Source organism: Aythya ferina, assembly GCF_964211825.1.
Source record: "Aythya ferina genome assembly, chromosome: 4".
In the NCBI taxonomy this organism is placed as follows: domain Eukaryota; kingdom Metazoa; phylum Chordata; class Aves; order Anseriformes; family Anatidae; genus Aythya; species Aythya ferina.
Genome location: NC_140300.1, coordinates 19,204,559 through 19,230,202, shown reverse-complemented (window position 1 = coordinate 19,230,202; position 25,644 = coordinate 19,204,559). Strand labels below are relative to the sequence as shown.

Below are 25,644 nucleotides of genomic sequence, written 5' to 3'. Positions count from 1 at the left end.
CCTGTCCTTCTGAGAAAGGGGGGCTGAGACCAGCATGGTGGAGCTTAGCTGCCCATCAGTTGTTAATCCACCATGGGAACAGAAAATCTCTTCACTCTCCTCCAGCTGCAATGTGTTTAAAATTGCTTACTCTTTGGTCATCACGGTCTCTCTTTTCCCTGAAAACCAGCTCAAACCAACTCTCTTAATATCATTCTTCCCAAGTGAGCCACCAGATCCCTCGACTTAAATTAGATCCTACTTTCTCTCAACCATCAGTAACTTCTCCAAAATACAGACTGCATCTTTGTAAGACAGTTATCTCATCCATTATCAGACAAGTGATCCTTTTGATACCTCTGCCATCTACAATGATCCTTTATGTGGAAAAATACTCATTCTATTTTTAAAGTTATGTAAGAACTCAATAGATAGGAGAAGGGGTAAAATCAAAATGTGGTATCATTAGCCTTGTTCTTGTGGAACACTGGCAAAAGTCCCTGAATATAAATCCTGAGAAATTAATGATTTCTCAGCATCAGGCAACTAATTTTTTTTCAGTTCCTAGGTTTCGGGATGAGACAGCCAGTCTCTCATTCCACATGCAGTGGAACATGCTCCCGGCAATAGAAGCAATGCATCAGATGAACCAGGAGCGATTCACAGTTCATTAGCAAGACAACCATTTTCTCTACATATCAGAACAGTTTTCTGCTCCAAGCTGTTTCACAAGAGGGTTATCCACAGCTGTTGCAGGTGCCAAAGCAACCAAATGCATCAGGTGCCAGTACGTAACAATAACTAATCAATTCTGAATGTCTAGGAAAAATACTACAGAAAAGATACTGCTGGTTTAGGCAAGCATTTTTAAGACATAGGTGTATACAGTATCTGGGCTCTGGCCTGGGTGTATTTTGCAGAGGGACACAGACCTTTCCCTGCTCTTCCCTTCTGCAGCTCCCCAAAGGTAGAAGGCTGTTCTTTCGGTGCAGGGTTGTGCCCGTGAAGTAGCTTTTAGCAAATTCATACTGTCACTAGATTTTTAGAGAATCCCTCAAGGGCTTGTACCTAATTAGAAATTAACGAGGCAGTATACAAAAGGAATGCAGTTAAAAGGTAAGCGCAGTAAATGTAGACCTTACACATCAGGTGAGGTAAAAATGTTTTAAGAACTCCTCAAGGGATAAGCCTCCACATCCAGATAAGAGTAAGTCTTAGACATTTTTAAGATCAGATAGGGGATCAAAGGCAAACCAAAGGATAAATAAATAAATAAATAAATAAAAATTGAAAAATCATAAAGGAAGGGGTAGAAAAATAGAATTATTTCCCCCACTTTGGGGAGGCTGACGACTATATCCATGGTACATTCCAATTAGATTTGTTGCTTTGGTCTCACATTTGCTAGCCTATCACCTCTAAAATGTGGTTTCCTCTAATTAGACTCTTAATAGAACGATGTCCTGTGAGAACAAATGAAGCTGAACAGGGTTATTTTGAATCAGAGCAAGAAAATGGCCTAGAAATTCTATATTGTGCACTGATCACCCTTGATTGCCGTCAGTTCAATCCTAGAAACCTCCACACAATACACCAATCTCACAAACACGATCTGCATCCATTGACTAAAATGCAAGCAAATTCTCCAGTGAATTTACTTACCTGCTCTGGTGAGAACACAATGGGAGCCTTGCCTGTGTTCTGTATTCTTTATCTCTTGCTAGACTGATATCTCCCAGGTACAAACTGTCTTGGGAGCACAGCACACCTAGTATGTTGTAGATTTGCCTGCAGTTCAAATAATACTCAATTATTTATTTTTTTTTTTTAAGGAAGAAAATTACCTGGCTGTGAAGTAACTGACAAATAAGAGCCCAGTGATAAAGTCACTTCTGATTTCATATTAGCAGCTGCTGTTAGAAGGCAGAGACCAACCCTGAACTTCATCTACTAAGCAGAGATTCACCTCAGAAGATAGGTAGAAGTGAAAAAGCAGATAGGAATCTGAACATCTTGGTCACTTGTTACTTGGAGGCACCATTTTAGGAGCATCAGTATTTTTTTAATTTCAAGTGAAGCAGTTAGAGCTGCCTTTTTTTTTTTTTTTTCCGTTTGTTTTGTTTTGTTTGTTTGGCTTTGTTTTACTGTAGTCTGGATATTGATTCCAAGTGTGAGGAACTCTCTTTATCTGCTTATTTTAAGTCTTGATATCATTGACTCTGCGTGACCACAGTTTCCAGAATCTGTGATAAACTCTGGTGAGACACCAGACCAAGAAGTAGGTCAGATCTAGAAAACAAAACAATTTGCTAACCCTTGTGATAAAGATAGTAGGAATTTAAGGACAACACCCGCTTTCAGTTCTATCCATGAACCTCCAGTCACCTTTTACAGGGATAATCAAATGTGGAACTTGGCCCAGAGCTACCTGCTTTTAAATTACATTCAGACATCAAGGTGATGAACAGATACCACAGAAAAATCTAAATATCCCTGAACTGGTATACTGACTGGTATGTTGATTTATTCTTCCAAAAAGATCTCAACAGATGCATTGCTAAAAAAGCTTTACACCCAGTTCTTGCTCTCCACTTTCATTCGCCTTAGACTGGGTCCATCCTTTCAGTCTTTGAAAACCACCTGGCTACATCCATCCTCCTTGCCATTATTTAAGTAATCAGCACCGTAGCAGCCACACAGCAAACCTTAAAGTCATGCAGTGTAAGAAGGGAAGCTGGTTTCATTTTAAAACAGAGCTGATTTCGTTCATCCACACTCACACCCTCATATTCACGTGCTCACAAGTACCTGGCTGGATTCATGTATCCACGAAGTCTGTTCGACATTCAGGCACCAAGACTCCTGAATCCAGGTCTGTCTAGGACTCCTTGTGACCATACAGGGGGCAGGGAACACCGGCTATTCAGTTCTTTTGACTTGGGGCTCTTCTCAGACTGGCAGCTCGGTGCTGACTTTGGATAGGCCTTTTTATATCCTTCAGGAGTTCCCAATAATCACTCTGTAATCACTGTCCATTCTGTCCTGCCTCTGAGAGTCATCAGGATTGGCTCATCTGCTCAGGTCCTTTGCCTCCTGACCACCTGCAGGTAGATGCATGCAAGGACTTTGAAGACAGCTAATCTGAGCGACATCAGCACATACCATTCTTATAGCCCTGCTGTTTGTTCTTTCTGGCACCTCCACGCCCAGGCATTCCCATTCATACCTACCCTAGCACTACAATTCTCCAAAATTTCAGTGTCCGCCAACCATGGAAGAGAAGGGCAGAAATGGTAATCCTTTGTGGAACGAAGCACAGAAACTGGCTTACTGCACAGCAGAACTACACAGTATTTTAAGGTAAGGACTGAACTACCCATGATTTGACCATAGGTTATGAACAGGTGGCCATCTCCTGTTAGTTTCTTTATTAGCCTTTAAACAAGATCACATGCATGCTGTGTTCTCTATTACTCTACATTGAAAAATGATCTAGAAAATAAACTAATTCAGAAGATATTTATTTCTAGGCATGACAAGGGAAGCATTAAAAAGATCTACCATTCTTATCTGCTTTACTGACCAGTACTCTCCTGGCCTAATACTTTTTTAAAAAATAAAGTGACTAGAAATTAGGGCAAACAGTATGTTGATTTTCATGCTACTGACCAAAATAACATCATCTCAAAATTAATCTACACTGTCAGGAAATCACAGTGCCTGCTGATACCTTCCATCTTCCTCCTGCATTTCAGTATCCTGAAGACAAGCTAAGTAGTTGCAGCACCGAGCACAATACAGACCAGGTGCAGGAGAGGGAACATAACAAATACAACTCATTTCTAAAAGACAAAGCATAGGGTATTGTCCATTTGCTTCTAGCCTACTAGGATTCCATCATAAAGGGAATATTGTTAATTCAACAAACAGAAAGACAAACTTTATTTTCTTCAGATGATCACGTTTGAAAGCACCTGCCTTTTGCTATCCTCAGGAAACCGTAGGTTACTTCAACAGTCTAAAATAAATATGTGACCAGATGAACAAATTCCTTACCTTTGCCCTGCGATTCTTATCTGTAGTGGTTGTTTAAGAGAATGATTTTCAGTGCACCTTAGGGTAAGCCTTCATCTTCATTACAGAATTTATATATGAATTTTCTTGAGAATGATAAGGAGCAAAATCAGTCTCTATTTGAGTAACTCGTTTAATAAAGAAGGGCACAGAGAAAATCGATATGCCTCTAACATGAATAAGAATCACTCGAGTGAGAAAGATGTTGTGGAGATGTTTGTTTGCTTTGTTTTGTTTTGTCTTTTTTTTTCTTTCTTTTCCCAGTTCCTTTGTACTGGCCAGTTTGGAAGGTCTTCCAAACCAACCTCACTTTCTCAGGTGGCTAGCAAGTGCCTCGATATCCAGGTTGCAGAACATCAAAGATTTTTCAGCCAAGCAAATTACCGAGAGAACTCCAACACCAGATCCAACATGCACGAGCTCTGCTGGGGTGGGACTGAATTCCCTTTACATGACAGTAATCCATATAACAGTATGGATTTAAAAACTGAGTCTTTTACTTCCTATACTAGGTCCTAAGTAGTTTTTTCATTTCTTTTTTTTTTTTTTTTTTTTTTTTTTTTCCCAATGTTAGACTCACTCTAGGAGGTAGGGCTCCTGGGGAGATCTGTAAGAACAAAACCTGATAGGATTCTTTACTTTATCTATGAGGTTAAGGTGTGGGAATTGGAGGGGAAAAAAAAACACCACCCAAGGTCTTCTGATTCACAGTAGTAGGCATGATTACATCATTTGCACTGAGCTGTAAAACAGCCAGACAGGAGCAGCAGCCGTACAATACCCCCTGGGGGAAGAATGCCAGAACACCGACACAACGTTTATATCCCATTATAATCTACTTCAGCACTGGGCTTTGCTGGCACCAGTCGCCTCCTGATTTGCTAGCAGCTCTATTACTCAACCAAAAGGTACAGCTAAATGCATTTTATTCACCTACAAGTGGCATTTCTTCTATTCTACTTCCAGAGTTTTGTTTTCTTTTTTTCTTAGAATTCTTCCACAGTGGTATTCTCCACAGAGATCCTTATGCCATTTTGCATCTCTTCTCATGAAACTCGCCCTATGACAACCCCTTTCATCCTCTCTCCTCATTCCTATGCACCTCCTTATGAAGGAATTCGTGCTGAAGTCTTCATTTCCCTCTCCAGAATGTCCTTCTTAGGCTGCTACCATTGCTCCATGGCACGAGCTAAGCTGGCACTGCTGCCACAGCAGCTTGTGAAGCAAAAAATTGGATTAAACTGCAAAAGCAAGAGATCTCAGATATCACTGCAGTTTCTGATGACACATGGGCCAACTCTGGCTACAGATATTAACTCAGGCCACAGAAACTTCCTAAAGAACTTAAGTACTCACCTAGATGGCTTTCCCTTTTTGTTGAGGCTTACATAGGGGCTTAAACAAATGCAAAACAGCTTGCAAGTGAGTTTTTCAAAGCAAGAAGCATCAAGACCAACTGCAGGTATTGTTAGAGAAATACACATCTCTTTTCCACTCTGCAAAAAGGAACAGTTAACTAGAGCAAGCCTACATTCACTATTTCTCGCCATTTACTTCCTGTCTTTGAGAGCGGCTCAGGTGCCTATTTATAAAGACAGATGTGAGTGGGCAATCAAATCCTCAGAAGCGGGAGGCAACGGTACCACAGACAGATCACGGCATGCCCAGACCATGAAGCAAAGTAGCACTATCTGGGGAGACACTGAAGCAAAAACTTGGCAATGTGCTAAATTTGCGTGTCATGGAGACCAGGCAGAAAAGCCATGGACAAGAAGTCTGAAAAAGGGACTACACGAGATGAATGGCTGAAAAATAAAAGCTGACAAAAATTAAAAAAAAAAAAGAAAAAAAAAGAAAAAAGAAATACCACATGCAAACCAGGCAGACTTTAGAAAAAAGGCAGTAGTTGACTGTTAGAAACCTAAAGATTAGTATTATAAAGAGCAAACTGGGGGCATATTTGCTGAAAAACATAGATATTTTTTACTATACTACCAAGAATGAGAAATCATTAACAGCAAAAAAAGGCTGAATGAGCCTTCGGTTAGCATTAAAAAAGGAGGATGAAGAAGAGATCTATGTGGAAAGTAAATTCACCAGGTTCAGACACCACCAAAATCCTCAAAAACTTCAAGATCAATTGCTTCCCTTTGAAAAAAAAGATGCATAAGCACATTACCAACACACATTACCAATATTTACTGTCACAGAAATCAGGTAGAAAAATTAAGACAAAGTTTGACAGAAGGAACTGGCAATATATTCAGTAGCACTGACTGCTGCTTTTGTACTGTGTCACTGGGAAATGCAGCAAGTACATATGTACTTATTCAAGCCAGAAACAAAACTCCCATTGACTCAAGTACATCCAAGACCGGACTAGAAAGGTGCACAGAATAACCCCAGGGAGATTGCTAAAGAGCATGCCCCTGTGAAATGGGACACGGCTATTATTAACACAAATTTAGAAACAATTACGGGCAGGGCAGATCACATTTTCATATGTGGGCAGACTAAAGATACTCAGCAGAAAATATAGCAAAATAATTGTTTCCAAGCACTCCAGCGTGCCAATTCTTAAAGAAAGAACAGAGGCAAAAGTTTCCTGGAAGAACAAAAGGGCAAGCTTGAGCTGGGTTGGTTCTGTAGTTGCATTTCTCACAGAACACCTGAATGGACATTCCTGCTCCTGCTGGCCTACAGCTTCCTTGTGCCTTCAACCATCGTTAGATGAGAACACTGAACAACCAGCAGCTTTCAAGGAGGCTGCTGAGGAAAATTAAAAATAAGAAGCTGCTTTCTAAGTTAAACAGCTTATTTAGAAAGGCGTCCCCAAACAATCAGTCCAAAACATCAGAAAGTTCACTTAAAAAAAAAAAACACACAACAGTGACCCACAGCACCACATCAGAATAATAAAAACAAACAAAAACAACCTCTGTTGTAACTTTTCATTACAAAAATACCGGGTGGAGGAGAAAGACTGGAGCAATCTCATACAAACCAGGGGACTGAGACATCTGACAAAACATAAACACACACACGTACACAGAAAACGTTGTACTGAAAACCAAGGAACTGCAAACTGAACAAATACTGTGTTACTGAGGAGAGATTTTTATCAGAATAATTTTTAAAAGTATTTAAGTAAGAGTTGCTAACTTTTGGTAGCCCACTATTTTTATACTGATCTGGAAGCCTGTTGCTGGCCATACACACACTTAAATTTTATCTTTACAAGTAGCCTCTGTACCCATTAGTAGAACATGAAGTCTGACAGGGAAATATTTTGGTCCTTAAAACTTGGGGTTTTGTTGTTTTCACACACATGTTCATTTTATCTTCAGTATTCAGGACTGATCAGGTTAACTATAAAAACTTTAGTTGGCATTTCTCTTTCTCCCCACCTATAAAAAGCTTCACATGGAAGACTCAAAGAAATGTAGTTCCTACCAAGCCAATGTGTCAGGTAAAAAAAAAAAACAAAAAAAAACCACAAAACAACAACAACAAAAAGTAAGTATACTCTTGAACTCAAATGGTCTTAGCTGAGAAGTGAGAGAACTGATACAGAATTGACACCCAGCAACATGTTAATGCTGCAGAGCGTGTAGGAGACATCATCTCAGCAGCCTAAAGGCAGATTTCAGTCTTGTCCCTTTATCAGTATCAGAGTCTCTATAAAGGCTCCAGGTTTGTTTCATGTTCTTCTGTTTCATCAGGTAGTTCTTCAGCAGATGCACCACAGACACTTTCTTGGTTATCTGCAGACTGATTCAGCTCTTCAGGTTCCCCAGCTGCCGTCTGAGTTATTTCTTCTTCCTCCTCTTCCTCAACTTCCCCATCATCCTCTACATCCATCTCAAACACCCTCACGTGACGGAGATTTGAACTTAGCTATGGAAACATGAAGAAGTTTCAATTAAAAAATGAAAGCACCAATACCAATTTAAGTGTTGCCCAACGGGCCTGAAAATAGCCTTTATCTCTGAAATGGAGGTATCAAGGAAATTGGCAACTGTTTTATTGCTCTGCAGGCTGAAAAGTAAAACTAGTTCATCTATTAACTTCCGTTAAAGGTTTTTCCTGGTTGTTTTATGAGACAGGTACGATTGTATCCTGACATATTCATAACAGACTAACAGAATAATCAATATGTAAATAGTGATAAAAATCAGCATCTTGATAAGCCTCAATAAACTACCAAAAACAGGTTATCACCCTCTCTAGCCACAGTATGTTTCCTTTAATTTTTTACAGACTTGTTCACAGATACTGTACTTACCACACAGGAAACTTTTCTAATGCCATTTACAGCAACATACTGAGCTTTCATATTCTCCAGCACTCTCCACTGGTTCTCCAAGAAGACGGTGCGTGTGGGTATCTCACCACTCTGCTCCTCCAGTCTGCAAGAAGAGAAGCACAAAACTAGTACAAAGAAAATTCCAGTAAAAAAAAAAAAAGTAATAATAAAAAAAATTCTCTGTGAATCCCTTTTTTTTTTTTTTTTGGCTTTGGTCTAATTTTTATTATACCATATGCAGCAAACAGATAAACCCATGACTCTAGATACTCCAGATACTCTGCAGAAGAGGATCCAACAGAAGAGACACTGCATGTTTCAACTGAGGCAAAAGATTACAACAGAACAAGAGGGAGTTGTAGAGTCCCATCTTGCCACAGATAACAGATATAGCAAGAAACTGAGCTTGGGCTTCCTTCAAACCCCTCCTCAGCAAGAAGAGTTTCCAAACGAAGTCCTGGAGGCAATATTCCACTTATACAGAAGTTTGGCCTCCATGACCTTAGCCAAACTATCTGTTCACTCCCACTCATAAGGACTGTATGAAGGAACTCCCTATTACAGTGGCCACGATTAGTTCATACTGGTTTTTAATACTGTCTGTTTGTTCTTTTATATAAATTTCTTTGTGGCATAAAAAAAGAATCTACAGAGCAGTAGAGCTCTTTGTTTTGAGCCATTAATATATCTTAATCCACCCACCAGAAAGGCACGTGGAACAACAAGAAAAAGCAAATGAGGCACAACAATTAAAAGCTTGGATTCACCACTCAAACTACGATGGCTTTTTTTCTGTGTGCAGCTCCCCCAGATGCTCTCTCCCTCCTGTACCAACACAGGGAGAAGAACCATCAACTCATGTTTCAGTGATAAGTTGACAACAGCTCTAAGTGTGACTACCAGGGGAAAGACGAAAAAAAATAAAATGTGTCTGTTACAAGGCAGAGGCAGATAACCAAATACACTGAAAACATCCTAAACTCAATATTCTGACCAGCAAAGTTAGCATCCACTTCAGAAAACAAGTAAGGTTTCTGCTTCTACAAGATGCCTTGAATCGTTCCTCTGATTTTGTCAAAGTAGAACCAAGTGCACAGGTAGTATTCTGTCCAAAAAAACAAACAAAACTAAAACAAAACAAAGCCCATGAAACAAACTGTTTATGAAACTTCAGTCCTTCACCACACTTTCTCTAGCACATAAAGAGTTTTTCCATTTAAAATATTTACATACATGGAGTACACAATTAGAATATTTGCTTTATCTGCTTTTCAGTTCTGCATTTTTAGGCTTCAAAGTTTTTCAGTACCTTTTAGTAGAATCCCAGATGAATTCCCCTTCTTGGTCCTCATCTGTGTATACTGAAGATAAAGGCAGCTGAGCCAAGATTCTCTCCTTCCCCTCTTGTTCCACACTCTCCTTCAGAACTACAGTTACAGTTTCATCATCATAGAAATGTGCATCTAAACAACTGTAGCATCTATAGAAATAAAACAGTGCTTATATTTTAGAAAGCATCAAGGAATAAAAGCGAGTGCAAAGCACTCACATCAACTATTCAGTAGTTAACAGGGAGCTTTACTGTAAATAAAAAAGTCAGACTTACAGCTAAGACACTGAAAGACTGCTAAAAACTCCTGTAAGATACAGGACAAATGCCACTGAAGGACATTACTAGCAATCTTATTTCTTCCCATTTCAGTTGAAATGTAAGAAACAGTTAACACAAACACCAAGGATAACTCCAAAACACAGCTGAAGGTACTGAGAGCCACCACATTTGGCCGTTCTACATTAAAAGCATTAACTTAGCCTGCCATGCCTTCTGAGGTGCCTCCCATTCTATCTTACTTTAAGAAGATTGCAGATATAAGCAAGAGCTGTTTCCAATTAGCTTTGTTTTCAGCACGTGCTAAAGCTCTAGTTTTCAACCAGAAAACTAAAAAGCTTCTTGACCTTGAGATTAAGTACAAAATAACTCAATGATCTCAAGATGCACCGGGGGGGGTTAAACTGGACATTAGGAAGACTTTCTTCACAGAGAAGGTGGTTAAGCATTGGGACAGGCTGCCGAGGGAAGTGGTGGAGACCCCATCTCTAGAGGTATTAAGAGACATGTGGGCATGGCACCTGTCTTATGGCCTGACTCACTCAGGAACTACAAGCTAGTCTGGCATCCCAAATGCTAATCTGCAGGATAAAAGCCAAATTATAACTTGTAAGGTAACCTCATGTAAATTAAACACTGGAACACATGATCTTTAATTCAGCAGTGTGCAACTTGGGAAGAAAAATCAACCAAATATACTGACCTGGAGTCTGAGTTCTCATTTATACTGTTGTTCAGGAAGTTTCCAAACTCTACTGCTAGAATTCCGTTACTGACAGACCTAAAAGGACAGAGATCATTATCTTGGTGACACTCCTTTTCCACTTGTAGAAAATACAAAATCTCTAATGGCAGCTGTAGTAAGAGAGGGTGTAAGCCTGTCTAAGCCTAGCACAACACATGGCTAAATCCCAAAATGATATAACTGGTGGACGCGAACCTTTTGATTTCTTCTGCCCCTCAGCAAAATGTGACTAATGGAGTCAAATGGGAAACTGCAGTTGGCCTGTGGGATACAGTTTGTGTCTGAAGTCTTGGCTCAACTGTTTCAGTCCCAGGTCCATTAAGTTACTTGTTTCTCAAATCTATAGAAAATGAGTTCAGGCTGTCCAAGATACCAATGAGGGAGGAAATAGGATGGAAACTACTCCACAAGGCTATAATTTTGTCATCAGAAGCTCTCAACTGGAAACACTGAGGATAGCTTCATCATGTGTTTTCTTCAGCTGTAGAAATGTTTTTAGAAATTCTCACCCTGTCATCTCCTCAAATTAAATGACATGGATTATAAAAGTCAGTATTTTATGGAGAGAAAGTTTTTGTTGTTTTCTAAACCCTGGTCATTTCAGTGGTTCCACTGACAGAATGCACCTTAAACAACTACACCAGCACCACTAGGCAGTGACAAACTATATCTTGGGTACAGAAACTCCTGAAGGTGCCCAAAACTACACCCCAAAGAGATGTATTCTATAAGTTGAAGCTATGAATCCAATGCCCCTATTTTTCCCTAGTGTATTAAATCGCATGCTATAAAGAGTTAACTAAAGAATAATATTTATGGTAAGACAGAACAAAACAGAAAGCCTCATCATTCCTTGTAAGCTTTCTTAGTTAACAAGCAAGTAATTTTGTGAAGAGCAAAACAAATGGAGTCATAGTTCATACAATCACAGAATGGTTTGGGTTGGAAGGGACCTTAAAGATCTCCCAGTTCCAACGCCCCTGCCATGGGCAGGGACACTTCGCACTACACCAGGTTGCTCAAAGCCCCATCCAGCCTGTTTCTGAGCACTTCCAGGAATGGGGTAACTTCCAGTGTTGGGGCAAGTTGTAACTGTCTCTATACACATGCTAAATCTCACAAAACATTTTTCCTCTATTTTTCTTACCTGGAAGTATCTGTATGTCTCCTCAAAATGTATATTTTAGAAATAGAACTTTCTAATATGGTGAAGAGCACATAATGTATATTGGATGCTTTGTCATTCCACCTATAACAGTGGGGGAGAAAATGGGAAACGAAAAGTCAGATCACATTTTAATAACTGTTAAATGACATATACCAAGAAATAGCAGCATACTTACAAAAACGGTAGTTTAAATAATTGAGGTGCGGAATCTTCACTGAAAAGGAAAAACAAAACCAGCATGTAAAATACTATTATAATTTTGTGCAACTGAACTTTACAAAAAATGTAGAAAAATACCTTTGAGAAGTTTTGTAAAGAGACATGCAGAATGCCTGATGCACTGACTTCCCAATCACATCCTAACAAATATAATGAAAACAGACCAAAAAATACAGACAATTATTCACAATCATATTCCTTCTTAAGACCATTAAATAAATAAATACATAAATAAGAATAAAACCCTAGTATATTTGAAAGAAAAATCCACCGATACTTATATTGGAATACAGATTAATGTATTGCCAACTAATCAGCTATCTAATCTACAGTGCATACATTGAGTTAATTAATATTAAAACAGCTTAATTATTACTTAAATAAATAAATAATAATTAAAGTTAAATAATTACATAATAATTTAATTAATATTAAAACAGTTAATTAATGCACATGGCACACAGAATGCACAGAAAACACAAAACAAGAAATCCCCCATTATGCTCTTCCCAGCCAAAGGTTTAAGACACCCAGCAGTGAAACTGGAATGCATGCTGCCACCTAGGTTATAGCCACTTAAAGGCAAAGATTAAAACTTCAGGCCTTGCTAAGGCTGGCTACTATCTTCAGTTGGCTGCTACCCCTAAGAGAAAGTTACCATTTATGTAAATCGAACTTACAGCTGGCTTTTGTAAACACTGATCAATGACTCCTTCCATTTGCTTTTTGACAAAATGCAGTGATTTCTCAGGATAGTAGGGAAACAAAAGCGGACTTTCTGCAAACAGAGAATCAAGGTTCATTTAAAAAAATGCTTCTCTTTCTATCAAAATATATTACATTGCTACTAAAGTGACAAATTGGAGTGAGTCCAGTGGTGGGCAAATGAGATATTCCTAGAGCTACAGCACAAATTGAAGGGGCTGGGTTTGTTCAGCCTAGAAACAAGAGGGCAAGTGAGAAGGAACCTATTGCTCGCTTCAGCTACCTAAAGGAGCAGTTACAGAAGGCAGAGCATCATCATTCACAAAGTTGCACACAGCGAGAAGAGACAGAGCAATCAAGCTCTAGCAAGGGAAATTCTAGTCAGATACAGAGAAGTTTTCACAAGGACTGGGGCTGGGCACCTAGAGAGGCTATGCGGTTTCTATCCTTGCAGATATTCGTAACTCATACAAAGTCTTGAGCTGTCCAACTTTGAAGTCAGCTCTCCTTTGAACGGAAGGCTGGATTAAGTGATCTCCTAAATTATTCCCTCATTATAAATTCTAACTCCAGTTAGACAGCTTTTTAGATAGCTTAGATAGCATTTTCTAGATTCTGCTTTGCCAAACAGAAAATGCTATCACGTCCCCTCTTTTTATCGAATTAGTTGGTGATGACAGGAAAAGGCAGCTGTAGCAAATTATGTTACAAGACAGTTTACGCTGTAAAAGTTTTTACAGTTTACAAGTTCTGTGGTTAAACAAGAATCATTCTCAGCCTCAGTTTGCTATAGTCTCTTACTTCCTTTTCACTACTAATTAACAAAATACTCTAGGAACATTGCAGAGGTTTATAAAATTCAGTAAAAGAGAATAAGCAAGAACACTTTCCCAGGATATGAACAAATGGTACTTATTACTTCTTTACACTGGAATTAACATCTCTTAAAACAGACACTTTCCTGCAATTCCTTCCAAACCTACACTTCTGAGACTGGTACATAAAATGTAGAAAACTCCAAATAACCAGAAAATTGTAGACAACTAAGTAAGCAGCTGCATAAATACTCTGTGAAATAGCAAGGCCCATTTATTTTATTCTGCTCAGATGTCATAACTAACACTACAGAAATAACTCATAGGCATGAAAAAACTGATTATTCTTCTACATTTGTTAAGTTCTCTGTATACTTTTCATTCAATGTGTTGTGAACCATATATTACCTTTAAGATGAGTGCTGTTTTTAAGAAAATTAAACCACTGATTTCCCTCTGTATTAGGTGGTGATACAAGGTCATCATCTTCATCTTTCAAGTACTAGAAAATAAAGAGACATTTGTAAGACTGCAAATTAAGAGTAAGTGTCATTAGAATTCACTTTAACACAGCCTCTCATGAATCCATGAAACATCCCTTCTAAATACAACACCTCTGCTTTTAAAATTAAATATTCTACCACTTCGAGGAATGAATAAGAAAATGAACTATCATCTAAGATCATATGCTGCCACTTCCATATGGAACTGATTTTTAAATGATGTTTAGGGACAGAGAAGAAGAGTGGGCATAGCTTTTAGAATTTTCTCCATCGAAGGATTATCTTTTTTATTCTCTTTTTCCATTTATTCCCTCGTTCTTTACCTGGCCAACTCTCTCCACATTAAAGTATTTTCCTTTACGATTGTAAAGTTCTGGTGCCTGAAAAAGAAATAACGCAAAGAAAACAAAAATTTAAATACAAAGGTAATAAGTAGGGTACAAAAAGATGACTGAAGTATTTATTTTTTTTCAGATTCAATTACCAGCAGCAAAAATACAGTTGTTAACTACAACTGCTGTATTCAGCACACCAATATAACTTACCTCATTGAAGTGTTCAGTAAGAAAATCAGCAACAAACGTGATATCTTTCTGAGTCATCTAAAACAAAACCAAAAAAAAGGGCGGGGGGGTCAAGAAGGGAGCAAAGGTTGAGAAATACAACTCGGTGAACCCAGAATACCTGTTCTGTAGGCTGAATAAGACCAGCTCCCTCAGCTGTGAGGACAGGGTAAGTACTCCAGTGTCTCACCAGCCTGTGGGCCCTCTGCTGAACTCACTCCAGTTTATTCATGCCTGTCTTGTACGGGAGGGCCCCAAACTGGAGAAAGCATTCTAAATGTGATCCGACTAGCCCTAAATAGCGACCATAATCACCTCCCTTCAGCTTCTGACCATGCTTCTGTTAGTATAGCCCTTGTTACTCCACGCTGTCTTTGCTGCGAGGGCCCACTGCTGGCTCGTGACCAGCTTGCATCCACCAACATCTCCAGGTCCATCTCAACAGAGCTGCTCCCCAGCTAGCTAAGGCTGTGCCATTGCAAATTTTTCCCCAGGAAGAATTTTGCATCCACTCTTGCTGAACCTCAGGAGGTCCCTACGGGTCCATTCCTGCAGCATATTTCCTCCTGGATGTCTCCCTCTGCCCTCAAGTGTACCAATTAGTTCATCCAGTGTGGCAGTGTCTGCAAATCTGATGCAGGTGTAGTCTAGTCTATTTCCTCTTTCAGGGCATTGATAAAGATGTTAAAATCCCACTCCTGCTAGCTTTGTCTTTTAGGGCATCTAAAGAGCTGCTATATACATATTTCACAGAGGTCTTGTGTCATATACAGTGTACTAAAAAGAATAGTATTAAAGAAAATAGGAAAATTAGTATATGCAAGACAGCACCTTAGTGTATAAGTGTGGATGTGCAGATATCAGCTTTCTCAAAGAAATTGTACAGACACCATTTTGGTTTTAGAACAAAAAATAAACCTTTAATTCTGCCCTCTAAGTCAAGCAGAATACAAAATACACCTCCATTTATTAGAAAATGTTATTACTACCTTATTCAACTCTGGAAGCACATGATCTTCTGACATTCTCAACATGGCTAAGGAGGAAAAAAAAAAGCTATTCTTAATGCATTAATATTAATATTTTTCCTAATATTCTTAATTTTCCATTGCTGTATAATAAGACAAGTCTGAAAATATAAGAAAGATTAATTTTTAAAAGTGAGCAATTATGAATTGGGTCTGAAATTAAACTTCACTTGTCCCACTAACTTGCAACAGAAATCTTGGATAATTTTTATCTTTTATCCTTTCCAACTGCATTATATCCTCCAAAAGACTGAGATAAAATTTTTATAAACAGTTCATACAAATTTATTCATGTCCATAGTAAGAGTAGTAAAATGTGCATATAAGTGTGTGTATATATAATACACTTATTTGGGCCATGACAGTACTCATGTGTTAAGAGAATTGCAAAGAATTGATTTCAAATCAGAAAGGATTATAAGAAGTTCTCTGTTTAGTTCCAAAAAACCAACCAACCAAACAAAAAAACACCACAGAGAATATTTAATTATTTAAAGTGCTAATAATGTTATGACAGAACTCTAATAGTTCTACTTTCTGCAATTTTTAAAATTCATGTAATTATATTCCTGTTTGTAACTTCACAAACACTGCATTTCTGGTGCTTTTACAGTACCAAGTTAGACTGTTTAGGTTTTTATAAAAAAAAAAAGTTCTGAAACAATAGAAAATATAAACCTACTCATAACCACTTTATGAAAACAAGCTGTCTAAAACAAAGAGTTCTGATCTTTCTTCTAGTGTTTCACCTGCAGCTACCCTATGTTCTGTTCCCTGCATCAGAACATGCAGAGACTGCTAACAGGAAGTTAAACATCAATGTAAGCTAGGTCTCCATAGGAGAAAACAGTGAGTGACAGAGTTAAAGAGTTACACTGTACTTCAAATTTGGTGTAAACTGAAAACAATCCTTTCATTTCTCCAAGTCAAGACCAGCAAACTGCTCAATGAAGCACACAACAGTCTGGGGTAATACTACAGGTTACAAATACAGAATACCCACTCTAAACACACACAAATTGAATTGAGATCTATCAATATAAAACAGGTAATAAATTTTTAATTATTCTTGCCTCATCAACTGTAAACTTACAGATGTCCAGAAAATTTCTATGATAATAATAAATAGATAGTTATAACTAAAATTGTTTTAATTACTTATTAACATTTCAGTGCTTACCATACAAAACAGATACCGAATGTTTACTAAGTCATCAAGCTTACCAACATACAGCCATCGAAAAAACGCTTTGAAGTTTTTCATACTACTGTCAATAACCCTGCACAAGAAACAAACAACAAAAAATTACCAGACCTAAATGTCATAAGCTGTTCTGGGTTTAAGTTTCCATCTTTACTACAGAAAGGTCTGTAAATGTATCGATTTATTAAAAAATGCTGACAGCATCCCTCCCAGTAAGTGTCTTCTTGGCATATAGATCTATGAGATGCAGTAAGACAAGATTTAAAAATTCTCCAGACTTTATACTTACTGAAGCAGCTCATTTGCTTTCAGGATGAAAGAACCAACAGCAGTAATAGCCTCTGCAAAGAGAGCAAGCCATTGTTATTAAGCTTTCAAAAGTAAAATGAGAGTGGGTAAGTACCATACAGACTACTGTACCTTCAATTCCAGATGCATCTAATCCCAGAGACTCATATTTTTGTTTCCACAAAGCCATCCCCTTCAATTCACTCAAGTGGTATAACAGTGCCTCTGAGCCACTAGGAAAGCAGAGCAAAGAAGTATAATCTTTTATACTTCTTTTATACTCTTTGTTTCATTACACACCACATTTTTATCTTTTAATGGGTAAAGCAGAGAGCTTTATAAGGTCATCTGGCATATAACAGTTAACAAACTATCACTTCACAGAAAAGCAAATATTGTCCTAATGATTTTAACTATCACACAAAGTTGATGTGAATATTTTGCATATAACCTATAAAAACACCAAGCAGTAATACACAGCTGATAGACCATGGAGACTGCTTGAATTATTTCAATAGCTCTCCATCACCCAAGAAGAAAAGAGTGCAGTTTTCATTACCATGGTCTCTACACCAGCACACCTATATACAAAGAACGACTGATTTTACCAAACTATATAATATGCCATTTAATCTAAAATACACTGGAAGTTTCTTGACTTACCTCTGCAAATGACTTATGATCAACTTTTGTATACTGGAATAGGAGGACTCTATAGACTGACCGAGTTTTTTTAAACCCTGTAAAAAAAAGAAATACAGACATACAACAACGTTCTATTAATGTAACAGAGTAGTGATTGAAAGATCCCGAAATAGATCACTTTAAAATATTAAATAATATTAACATACCTTTACTGTGAGTTGGTTCATTAGCAATGCCTGAAGTTCCAGACTAAAGGGGGTGAGGGAGAGAAAACCAAATATGCTTTCATTTTGTATTTCAATATCAAATGCAAACACGTACTCAGATAAAACAACAGTAACTACCTTGCTTTGCCCCATAACAACAGCTGCATAAACTCATCCTGAACAGAAGTGGTTGTATTCTTTTCCTGTCAGTCAAAATGATTGAAATAGATTGGTCAAGAGTTTAAATCCAGCCCCAAATAATCTCACAAATGCCTCAGTTAAAGTACATCATAAAACCCATCCATACCCTTGAATGCTGAAATCAGACTACTGATCACTGGAAATTCATTTCAATTCAATGATTCAAGTCCAGTATTTTAAGTTATTTTCAGTTGTGTTACTCAGTAAAAATTCTAAAAATTTCAGTTTCCCACCATCAAGAATCTACGTTAAAAATAAATAAATGAATTATTTGATTCAATTAACTTCCAGCCATGCACACAAAATACAAGCAAATTCACGAGCATCCCAATCCTAGCTGTTACATGTGCTCTGTTGAACCAGGCTGCAAATGCTGGTGGGCTGCCACTCAGCAGTTATAGCAGTCAGTTCATCAGTGACTGAAGTACAAAGAACACAACCTTAAATAAAAAGCAACTGTTCAATAGCTGTGCAAGCTGAAAACTGTAACTTAAAAAAAAAAAATAGAATAAATGAAGTAAATGAGGATCACAATACAATGGCACTTGACTGTACTCAGGTATATTCAGTGCTAGAGCGACTGATACAGAATAGCAACGAGGTTGTCTCTGAACTTAGAAATTTTTATCTGGAAGCATTACACAAACATCAAGATACACAGTTTGTTAGCACGAACAGCAGAACTACTGCAAAAGAATGTTCTTTCCAAAAGAACAGTTAATACTACGATACCTGTACAAACTTTGTTAACCGTGAGTCCATCTGCATCAGTATTTCTTCCCATGCTTCACACATGCACGTCAATGACAACTTTATATACTGCAAGAAAGAAACAAACACTAGCATTACTCCCTTTTTTTTCCCCTTCAATACACATTAAAGAACTGGCTGTTACAATGCAAAGGAAAAATATACTGCAGATAACAAATGAAATTTATTATCAATTTTTCAAGTCAGAGCTTTAGGTTTACTTAAAACCAACTTACATTTCCTACTAGGAAAAAAAATTACTTGATTTAAGAATATTGAAGCGTGTAAGAACTGCAATATTAAAAAGATGTCATAACAAAACTGTACCTGTAACAGAGTTGAAATGTGAGTAAACTTCCGGGCCATGCGAGTTACCTCAGGTAAATAACTTGATAATAGACTGGTGTCCAGCTATAACAAACAAAATGAGCAACATTAGCAGATGATTTGTCTTTGAAACAGCATTAGATAACAAAAATGAAAAGACAGATGGGGAGAACCCAGAAAAAAAAGCTGTCATTTCTCATTTCCAAGTTGATTTTCAGAGGGAAATGAAGTTAATTCATAGAAGTAAGGAATTTTAATACATGCAAAAAATTCTTGAAAAAAGTCCTAATTCTGGACTTCTAACAGTAGCTATTTGAAGGATGACTGGTCTGGATAGACTGGATAATCAACAGCATTGCTACCGTGCCTTTGTGTGCAGACTAAAGAAATTTTGAATAACTAGCTGAATAAATTCACATTATATTTAAAGTAATATTTTAAAAGAATGCCTCAGAGCATCACCATCAGTCTCATCTGTGAAACTGCATGTCAACGTGATAGATCCAAAAGCTAGATCAGGGTGAATTTCAAAGAGACTAAAAATAATAGTTGCGTTTTTCTGCAAATAATGGGAAAGCAATAATGTTACCTGAAAGTAATTAAAGCAAACAGTTTTACCTTTAAAGAACAGTTTAAAATTACTTTACTTGCCTGAAAATATGTTATCTCTGCTTCATTGTCCGAAGAGTCTTGTATTTCTGTAATAACTGACAGCGATTTCAAATCACTAGACAAACATAGTCCACGACAAGAACCTGCCACCTGAAGGATTGCAGTTTAAATGTTAATGAAATATTGCAATTTCTTATGATGCATTTACTGCTCTACCACATTCACATACAAAGAAGACTGCATTCAATTACATCTAAAAACAACATGGAATTTTCAGCTACAGTTCAAGAACAAAAGCACCCTTTTTAATGTGGATTAGTGTTGAGCTTAGTTTCATTTAAAAATGAAAATACATTAAAATAATCAGTTAGAGCTGAAATGTCTTTCCAGCAAAAACCACACAACCCAACCCAGAGAAACAAGTACTCCTTTCTTTGAAATCTCAACAATCCAATTTCACTTATGTTTAAGCACACGTTATTATTTCATTCAATGCAGTTATAGTTTGGTATGTTCTGAAGAAAAAATACATGGAAGGGAAAGAAACATACCCCAGTTACTGTAGCAATCTTGAACATTCCATAGGCATAAATTTCAATAAACCCTGAGCTGCCTCCAAGGACAAGAGCATTAAGCCTATCAAAACAGAAGAGTATGTGTTGATGAGCATATCAAAAGAAATTAACAGTTTTTTTCCTAGACTATCACAAGTCATATCTGTCAGCTTCTAATGCATACAAATACAATCTTTGCTAAATTCGAACCTTCTAGAAGAAAAAAGGAGCAGCTTACAACAACAGCCCGCCTACCAATACAGGCTGCAATGGATTCTGATAAGGCTATGCTTCCATTCCCCTGCATTTATCCTAACCACACACATAGTAAGTCTGTTGCAGTTGCTCACTGTTTTTCCTCAGGAAAATCTCAGCAGCAATAAATGTGTAACACAGACCCAGCTGCAAAGACAGGGTCTTTGCAGGACAGCCTTCAATTGTGCCCCAAGAAATCTTCTAATGAAAAGAAGATGTGGCACCAACAGCAGTTGTTCATAAGGTGTCTGACAAACCCTCTAAATTGAGGAGGAAAAATGTAAACTGATGGAGATTTAAAAAAAGTATATTCCTTGAACTTCATCTTTGTACGTGAAAAAGGAAACATTCCATACCCTTTCTCCAGGACCCTTAAAGACAGATTATGAATACCGTAAAAGTAAGCCCCTCCGTTATTTTAAAGCCCACAAATAAATGAATAAATAAATGTTAGAGGAAGAACAACACACAAACAGAATTTACCTTACGTCACCCAGAAGCTTCATAATCTCATCTGACTTTTCTTCACTGAAAATACAAAATACATGATTGGTTTTTTTGTAGCTTGTCTCAATAGCAGAAAAACAAACAAACACAAAAACTAAAAAAGATATCACAGTTTACCTGAAAATTTTTGCCGTTGTACTATAACTGAAAAAGAAAACAGTATTTTCAATTATAATCAGCTGACATCTAATCCAAAGCATCTGTAGAGCAGTATAGTTAATAAACAAAACAATGACAACAAACACAAATGTCATGTTCCTGGATTGCTAGTATAACACTTACTTTTTTGGTAGTGCTGGTAATTTAGGCAAAAGGAGATTTGACTCATCTTCAGCATTATAAAAGGAAGTAAGAACACTGAAAAACAAATAAGATTATCTTTACTAACCAAACTGTAAAAATGGAAGGGGAAAGAGAATTTCTAATGTTGAAGTTACAGCACATACTCAACATGTCACTCATATTAAAAAGATACAAATATCAGAGAGTAATCCCTTATGGGGCCTTTAATAACTAAATTTATCTAATAACCAGATTAATAAAAGAGGCCTGATTTATTTATTTTTAATTCCATCACAGGGGAATATTTGGAGTTTGTAATTGCTCGCTCAGTACCTTAATACTGAATCCCCCATCATCTGTAATGCAGTTACTGAGTGGGGCTTCCTGTTTAAAACCCGTACAGTCCTGCAGCTAACCTACTAGCAGCTCAACAAAGCTTCACTCTAAAGACACGTACTGTGGTATGAAGACTAAAACACAGTCCTTATACCACACTTTAGATGTGTCTGAATGATTAGGTTCTCTACAAGTCTATCCCTATCTATCCTTCACTCAGTGGTGAGGCACAGGCACAGGATGCCCAGAGAAGCTGTGGATGCCCCATGCCACCTCTGGAGGTGTTCAAGGCCAGGCTGGATGGGCCCTGGACAACCTGATCTAGTGGTGGCATCTGAGCCCATGGCAGCGGCGTTGGAACTGGGTGATCCTTCAAGTCCCTTCCAACCCATTCCATGATTCTATAATTCTACAATCAGAAGAACACTAGAACGACTTGTGATATATCTGTTTTCTTGCTATATTAAGGTTTCCATTCTCAGGAGGCAGGGTGGGAAATCAGTCAGACTTACCGTACCTCTCTTTTTCAAATAAATGTTTTATTAATTGTTATCCTAGCATACAATAAAGTGCACGTTAGAGGTTTTTGTAAGACCACAGAAATGGGGACAATGATATCTCCCAGCTCACAGGTGCTACTGAGAATTATTTAATGCCACAGAGTTCACAGTCACTACAAGCAACATTCTGACTTCCTGAGCAAGCACACCCATGGCAGAACCACCAGCAGGTTTGGATGTCATATCAAAGATGCACTGCTAAAAGATGTAAACACCAAACTAAAGGTCTTGAAAGCACAAGTGAAGAAAGATTTAAATATAATAGCTTTTCTAGCGAAACAAAATAACCTTATAACATTATTATAATTATTTTAATAAATTAATTGGTATCGAAATAAACTGGATCAGGAGACATGCTGTAAAAGTTAACAGTTTTATGCTGAAATATTTGCATATAACCTAAAGAATCACAAGACTAAGGTGTCAGCACTGAAAATAAGCATATGAAAGCTACCTGTTAAAATTTTCCCTCTGGTTAGAATAAAGCAGTAAGAAGATGACATCTGCTATGACATATTTTCTGATTTGACTGTTTGTAACATACACAGTATAAATTATTAGTAAGGTAGTGCTACATAGCACATAATGTACTTGTAGGTTCTCAGACCCACCTGCTTTCCTCAGTTACTTCCATCCAGTGCATGTAGGTAATAGATGAGTCCACTGAGAAGGAGTGCAAGCTTTCAGGTTTCTCTACATCGCACAGAATAATCCGCTTGGTATCAGTAAGGCCAAAAGCCAAAACTAGAAAAGGACAAGTAAAATGTATAAATAACCAACATGCAAAACTTTGTACTTTACACTGAAACAACACATCTTCAAAGTCCAACTCTGAGCATAATTTTCTCTCTGTCCACTTACAGTGCTTCCAAATTCTCACTTGAAACCTAATTAGAATGAGGGTTTGAACTCCCATCATATTTTAAGTTATGTATTTGTCAAAAGCCTGATCCCACAATTATTTATTTACATGTTGAACATGTTTACATGCTTCTAACACAGTCCTGATCAGATAGCTTTTCACTATTTTCCCAATAAATTTAGTAGTTCACATAAAAAAACATCTGCTGTGTTAGGAAATGGATGCTTTGCTACACCTTGAAAAGCAGTATTTTGGACATAAATTCATCTTGGAAATCTTTTTTTGTGATTGCTTTCAACTTTTGCTATCACTTTCAATAAACCTACATAAAATTAAGCTACCCTTTTCTTCAAATACAGTTTACTTCAAAGTTTCTTTTGCAGATAAAATGTATCAACACCACAACCTTCAGCGATTCCCAGTGGGATTTTTATTGCAGCATGTCACCTCATATACGTTACATTACTTTTGCCATCGGGCCTCCAAGCAAGAGCAGTCACTTCTTTTCCTGTATTTTCATTTGGCGGCAAACTCCAAACTCGCTGAAAGTTTGCGAGCCGATGAAGCAAAACCTACAAAGCAAACACATTTAAGACAGAAAAATAAAATACTAATTTAAATAAAACATTAATTTAAATAAAACCATTAATATAATTTGTAAATCAATTGAAGATGCTTTTTTTTTTTACTATTCTTTAATAACTTCCACATCCTCAATAACACCTTTTCCTGGAGTAGATGCTTCGTTCCTGTGTGATTTAGAGACCAGCATGCTGCTTACTGTACAGCAATACATAGGAATAGACAGTGCCTTGTAGAATTTAGCAGCCTGTACCCTTCAGGGTTACCCATGCTTCTCTGCCGACGACAGTCCAAAAGCATAATCAGTCTGCATGCATGACCACACAGCAGTTTCAGGAGGAAGAAAAGCTTGAAAACAGATTTAATTTAAATAGGAAATGCTTTAAAATCCCATAGATATAGGCACCCACAGTTTCATCAGCACATTCTACAAGACCAAGCGCAAGGTCCCACACCTGGATCAGAGCAATCCCAAACGTGAATAGGGCGGGTGAGGAGTGGATGGAGAGCAACCCTGTGGAGAGAAAGGCCTGGGGTACTGGTGGATGAAAAGCTCCACATGAGCTGGCAATGCACGCTTGCAGCCCAGAAAGCCAGCTGCATCCCGGGCAGCATGAAAAGCAGTGTGGCAGCAGGGCAAGGGAGGGGATTCTCCCTCTCTGCTTTGCTTGTGAGACCCCACCTGGAGCGCTGCGTTCAGCTCTGGGGCCCACACCACAACGATGTGAGCATATTAGAGTGAGTCCAGAGGAGGGCCACAAGGATGATCAAGAGGCTGTGAGGAGCTGGGGGCGTTCAGCCTGGGGAAAGGCAGCACTGGGGAGACCTTATAGTGGTCTCTTTATCAGCGACTGTAGTGACAGGACAAGGGTTAACGGCTTCAAATTGAGAGCGGGTAGATTTAGATTAGATATGAGGAAGAAATTATTTGCTATAAGTGGTGAGGCTGCGGATGTGGCAGAGCAGCTGTGGGTGCCCCATCCCTGTGGGGTGCTCGAGGCCAGGCTGGATGGGGCTTTGGGCAGCCTGGGCTGGTGGGAGGTGCCCCTGCCATAGCAGGGGGTGGGACTGGGAGATCCTTCAGACCCCTCCCGCCCCAACCCTATGATTTCTTCTGCAAATTAAGACCGGAAAGCGTAACGAGTTCTGCGAAGCCTGATAAAGCATGGCTTCCCTTCCCTTCCCTTCCCTCACACACGGCGGAGGGCGGCCGCGAGATGGCGGCCGCCGCCCTCCCCCGCCTCCCTCAGCCCCCCAGCCCGCAGTGCCGGCGGCGCTTACCTCCCCGGCCCTGTTGGCCAGGGCGATGAGGTCCCGTTTGGGCGACCAGGCCATGAAGACGACCTCCTGGGGCAGCTGCTTCTCGCCGACCTGCCTGAAGGCGGGCATGGCGGCGGCGCTCCTCCAGGCGGCCGCCTGGCAGCCTCCGGCCCTGCTGCGGGGAGCCCCCGGCCCCTCACGGCCCCTCACGGCCGCCCGCCCGCCGCCGCTGCCGCCTTCCGGAGGCGGCGCCTCCCCCGCCCCGCCGCCTGAGGGGAGCGCGTCCCGCTCTGAGGCGAGTCCCCGGTTTTCTTCTCACAAAACCCTACTGTGAGAAAAACGGAGCTAACGCAGCCTGGATTCCTACGAGTTTGTGCCTTTCCATCGCTCAGCCTCGCCCCAAGTTCACCAGTGTGTACCCCGAGCCGCAGTACCCACTCCCACCCCAGTACACCTGGCCTCTCAGCAGCACTCCTGTACTAAAACAGAGACGTAAACA

General features: G+C 38.8%; 1 protein-coding gene across 2 annotated transcripts; it reads right to left on the bottom strand.

The window, feature by feature from the left end:
- Nucleotides 1-6,228: 6,228 nt before the first annotated feature.
- ANAPC4 (anaphase promoting complex subunit 4) lies at nt 6,229-25,355 on the bottom strand. Of its 2 annotated transcripts, XM_084517113.1 has the most exons (28): nt 25,167-25,355; nt 23,770-23,875; nt 23,053-23,185; nt 21,546-21,620; nt 21,381-21,407; nt 21,240-21,284; nt 20,499-20,583; nt 19,987-20,097; nt 19,336-19,419; nt 18,991-19,077; nt 18,196-18,260; nt 18,058-18,100; nt 17,870-17,946; nt 17,339-17,439; nt 17,208-17,259; nt 16,939-16,994; nt 15,676-15,722; nt 14,669-14,725; nt 14,447-14,503; nt 14,029-14,122; nt 12,781-12,878; nt 12,179-12,240; nt 12,057-12,095; nt 11,861-11,962; nt 10,672-10,749; nt 9,669-9,839; nt 8,339-8,462; nt 6,229-7,950 (listed from the first exon to the last, which is right to left on the bottom strand). In XM_084517113.1, exons 1-28 carry the CDS (start codon nt 25,272-25,274, stop codon nt 7,732-7,734), a joined length of 2,403 nt encoding a protein of 800 aa, XP_084373239.1. In that variant the 5' UTR covers nt 25,275-25,355; the 3' UTR covers nt 6,229-7,731. The 2 variants fall into 2 exon arrangements, with proteins under 2 accessions (XP_084373239.1, XP_084373240.1); XM_084517114.1 differs by lacking the exon at nt 25,167-25,355 and having other exon boundaries at nt 23,765-23,875.
- Nucleotides 25,356-25,644: the final 289 nt, after the last annotated feature.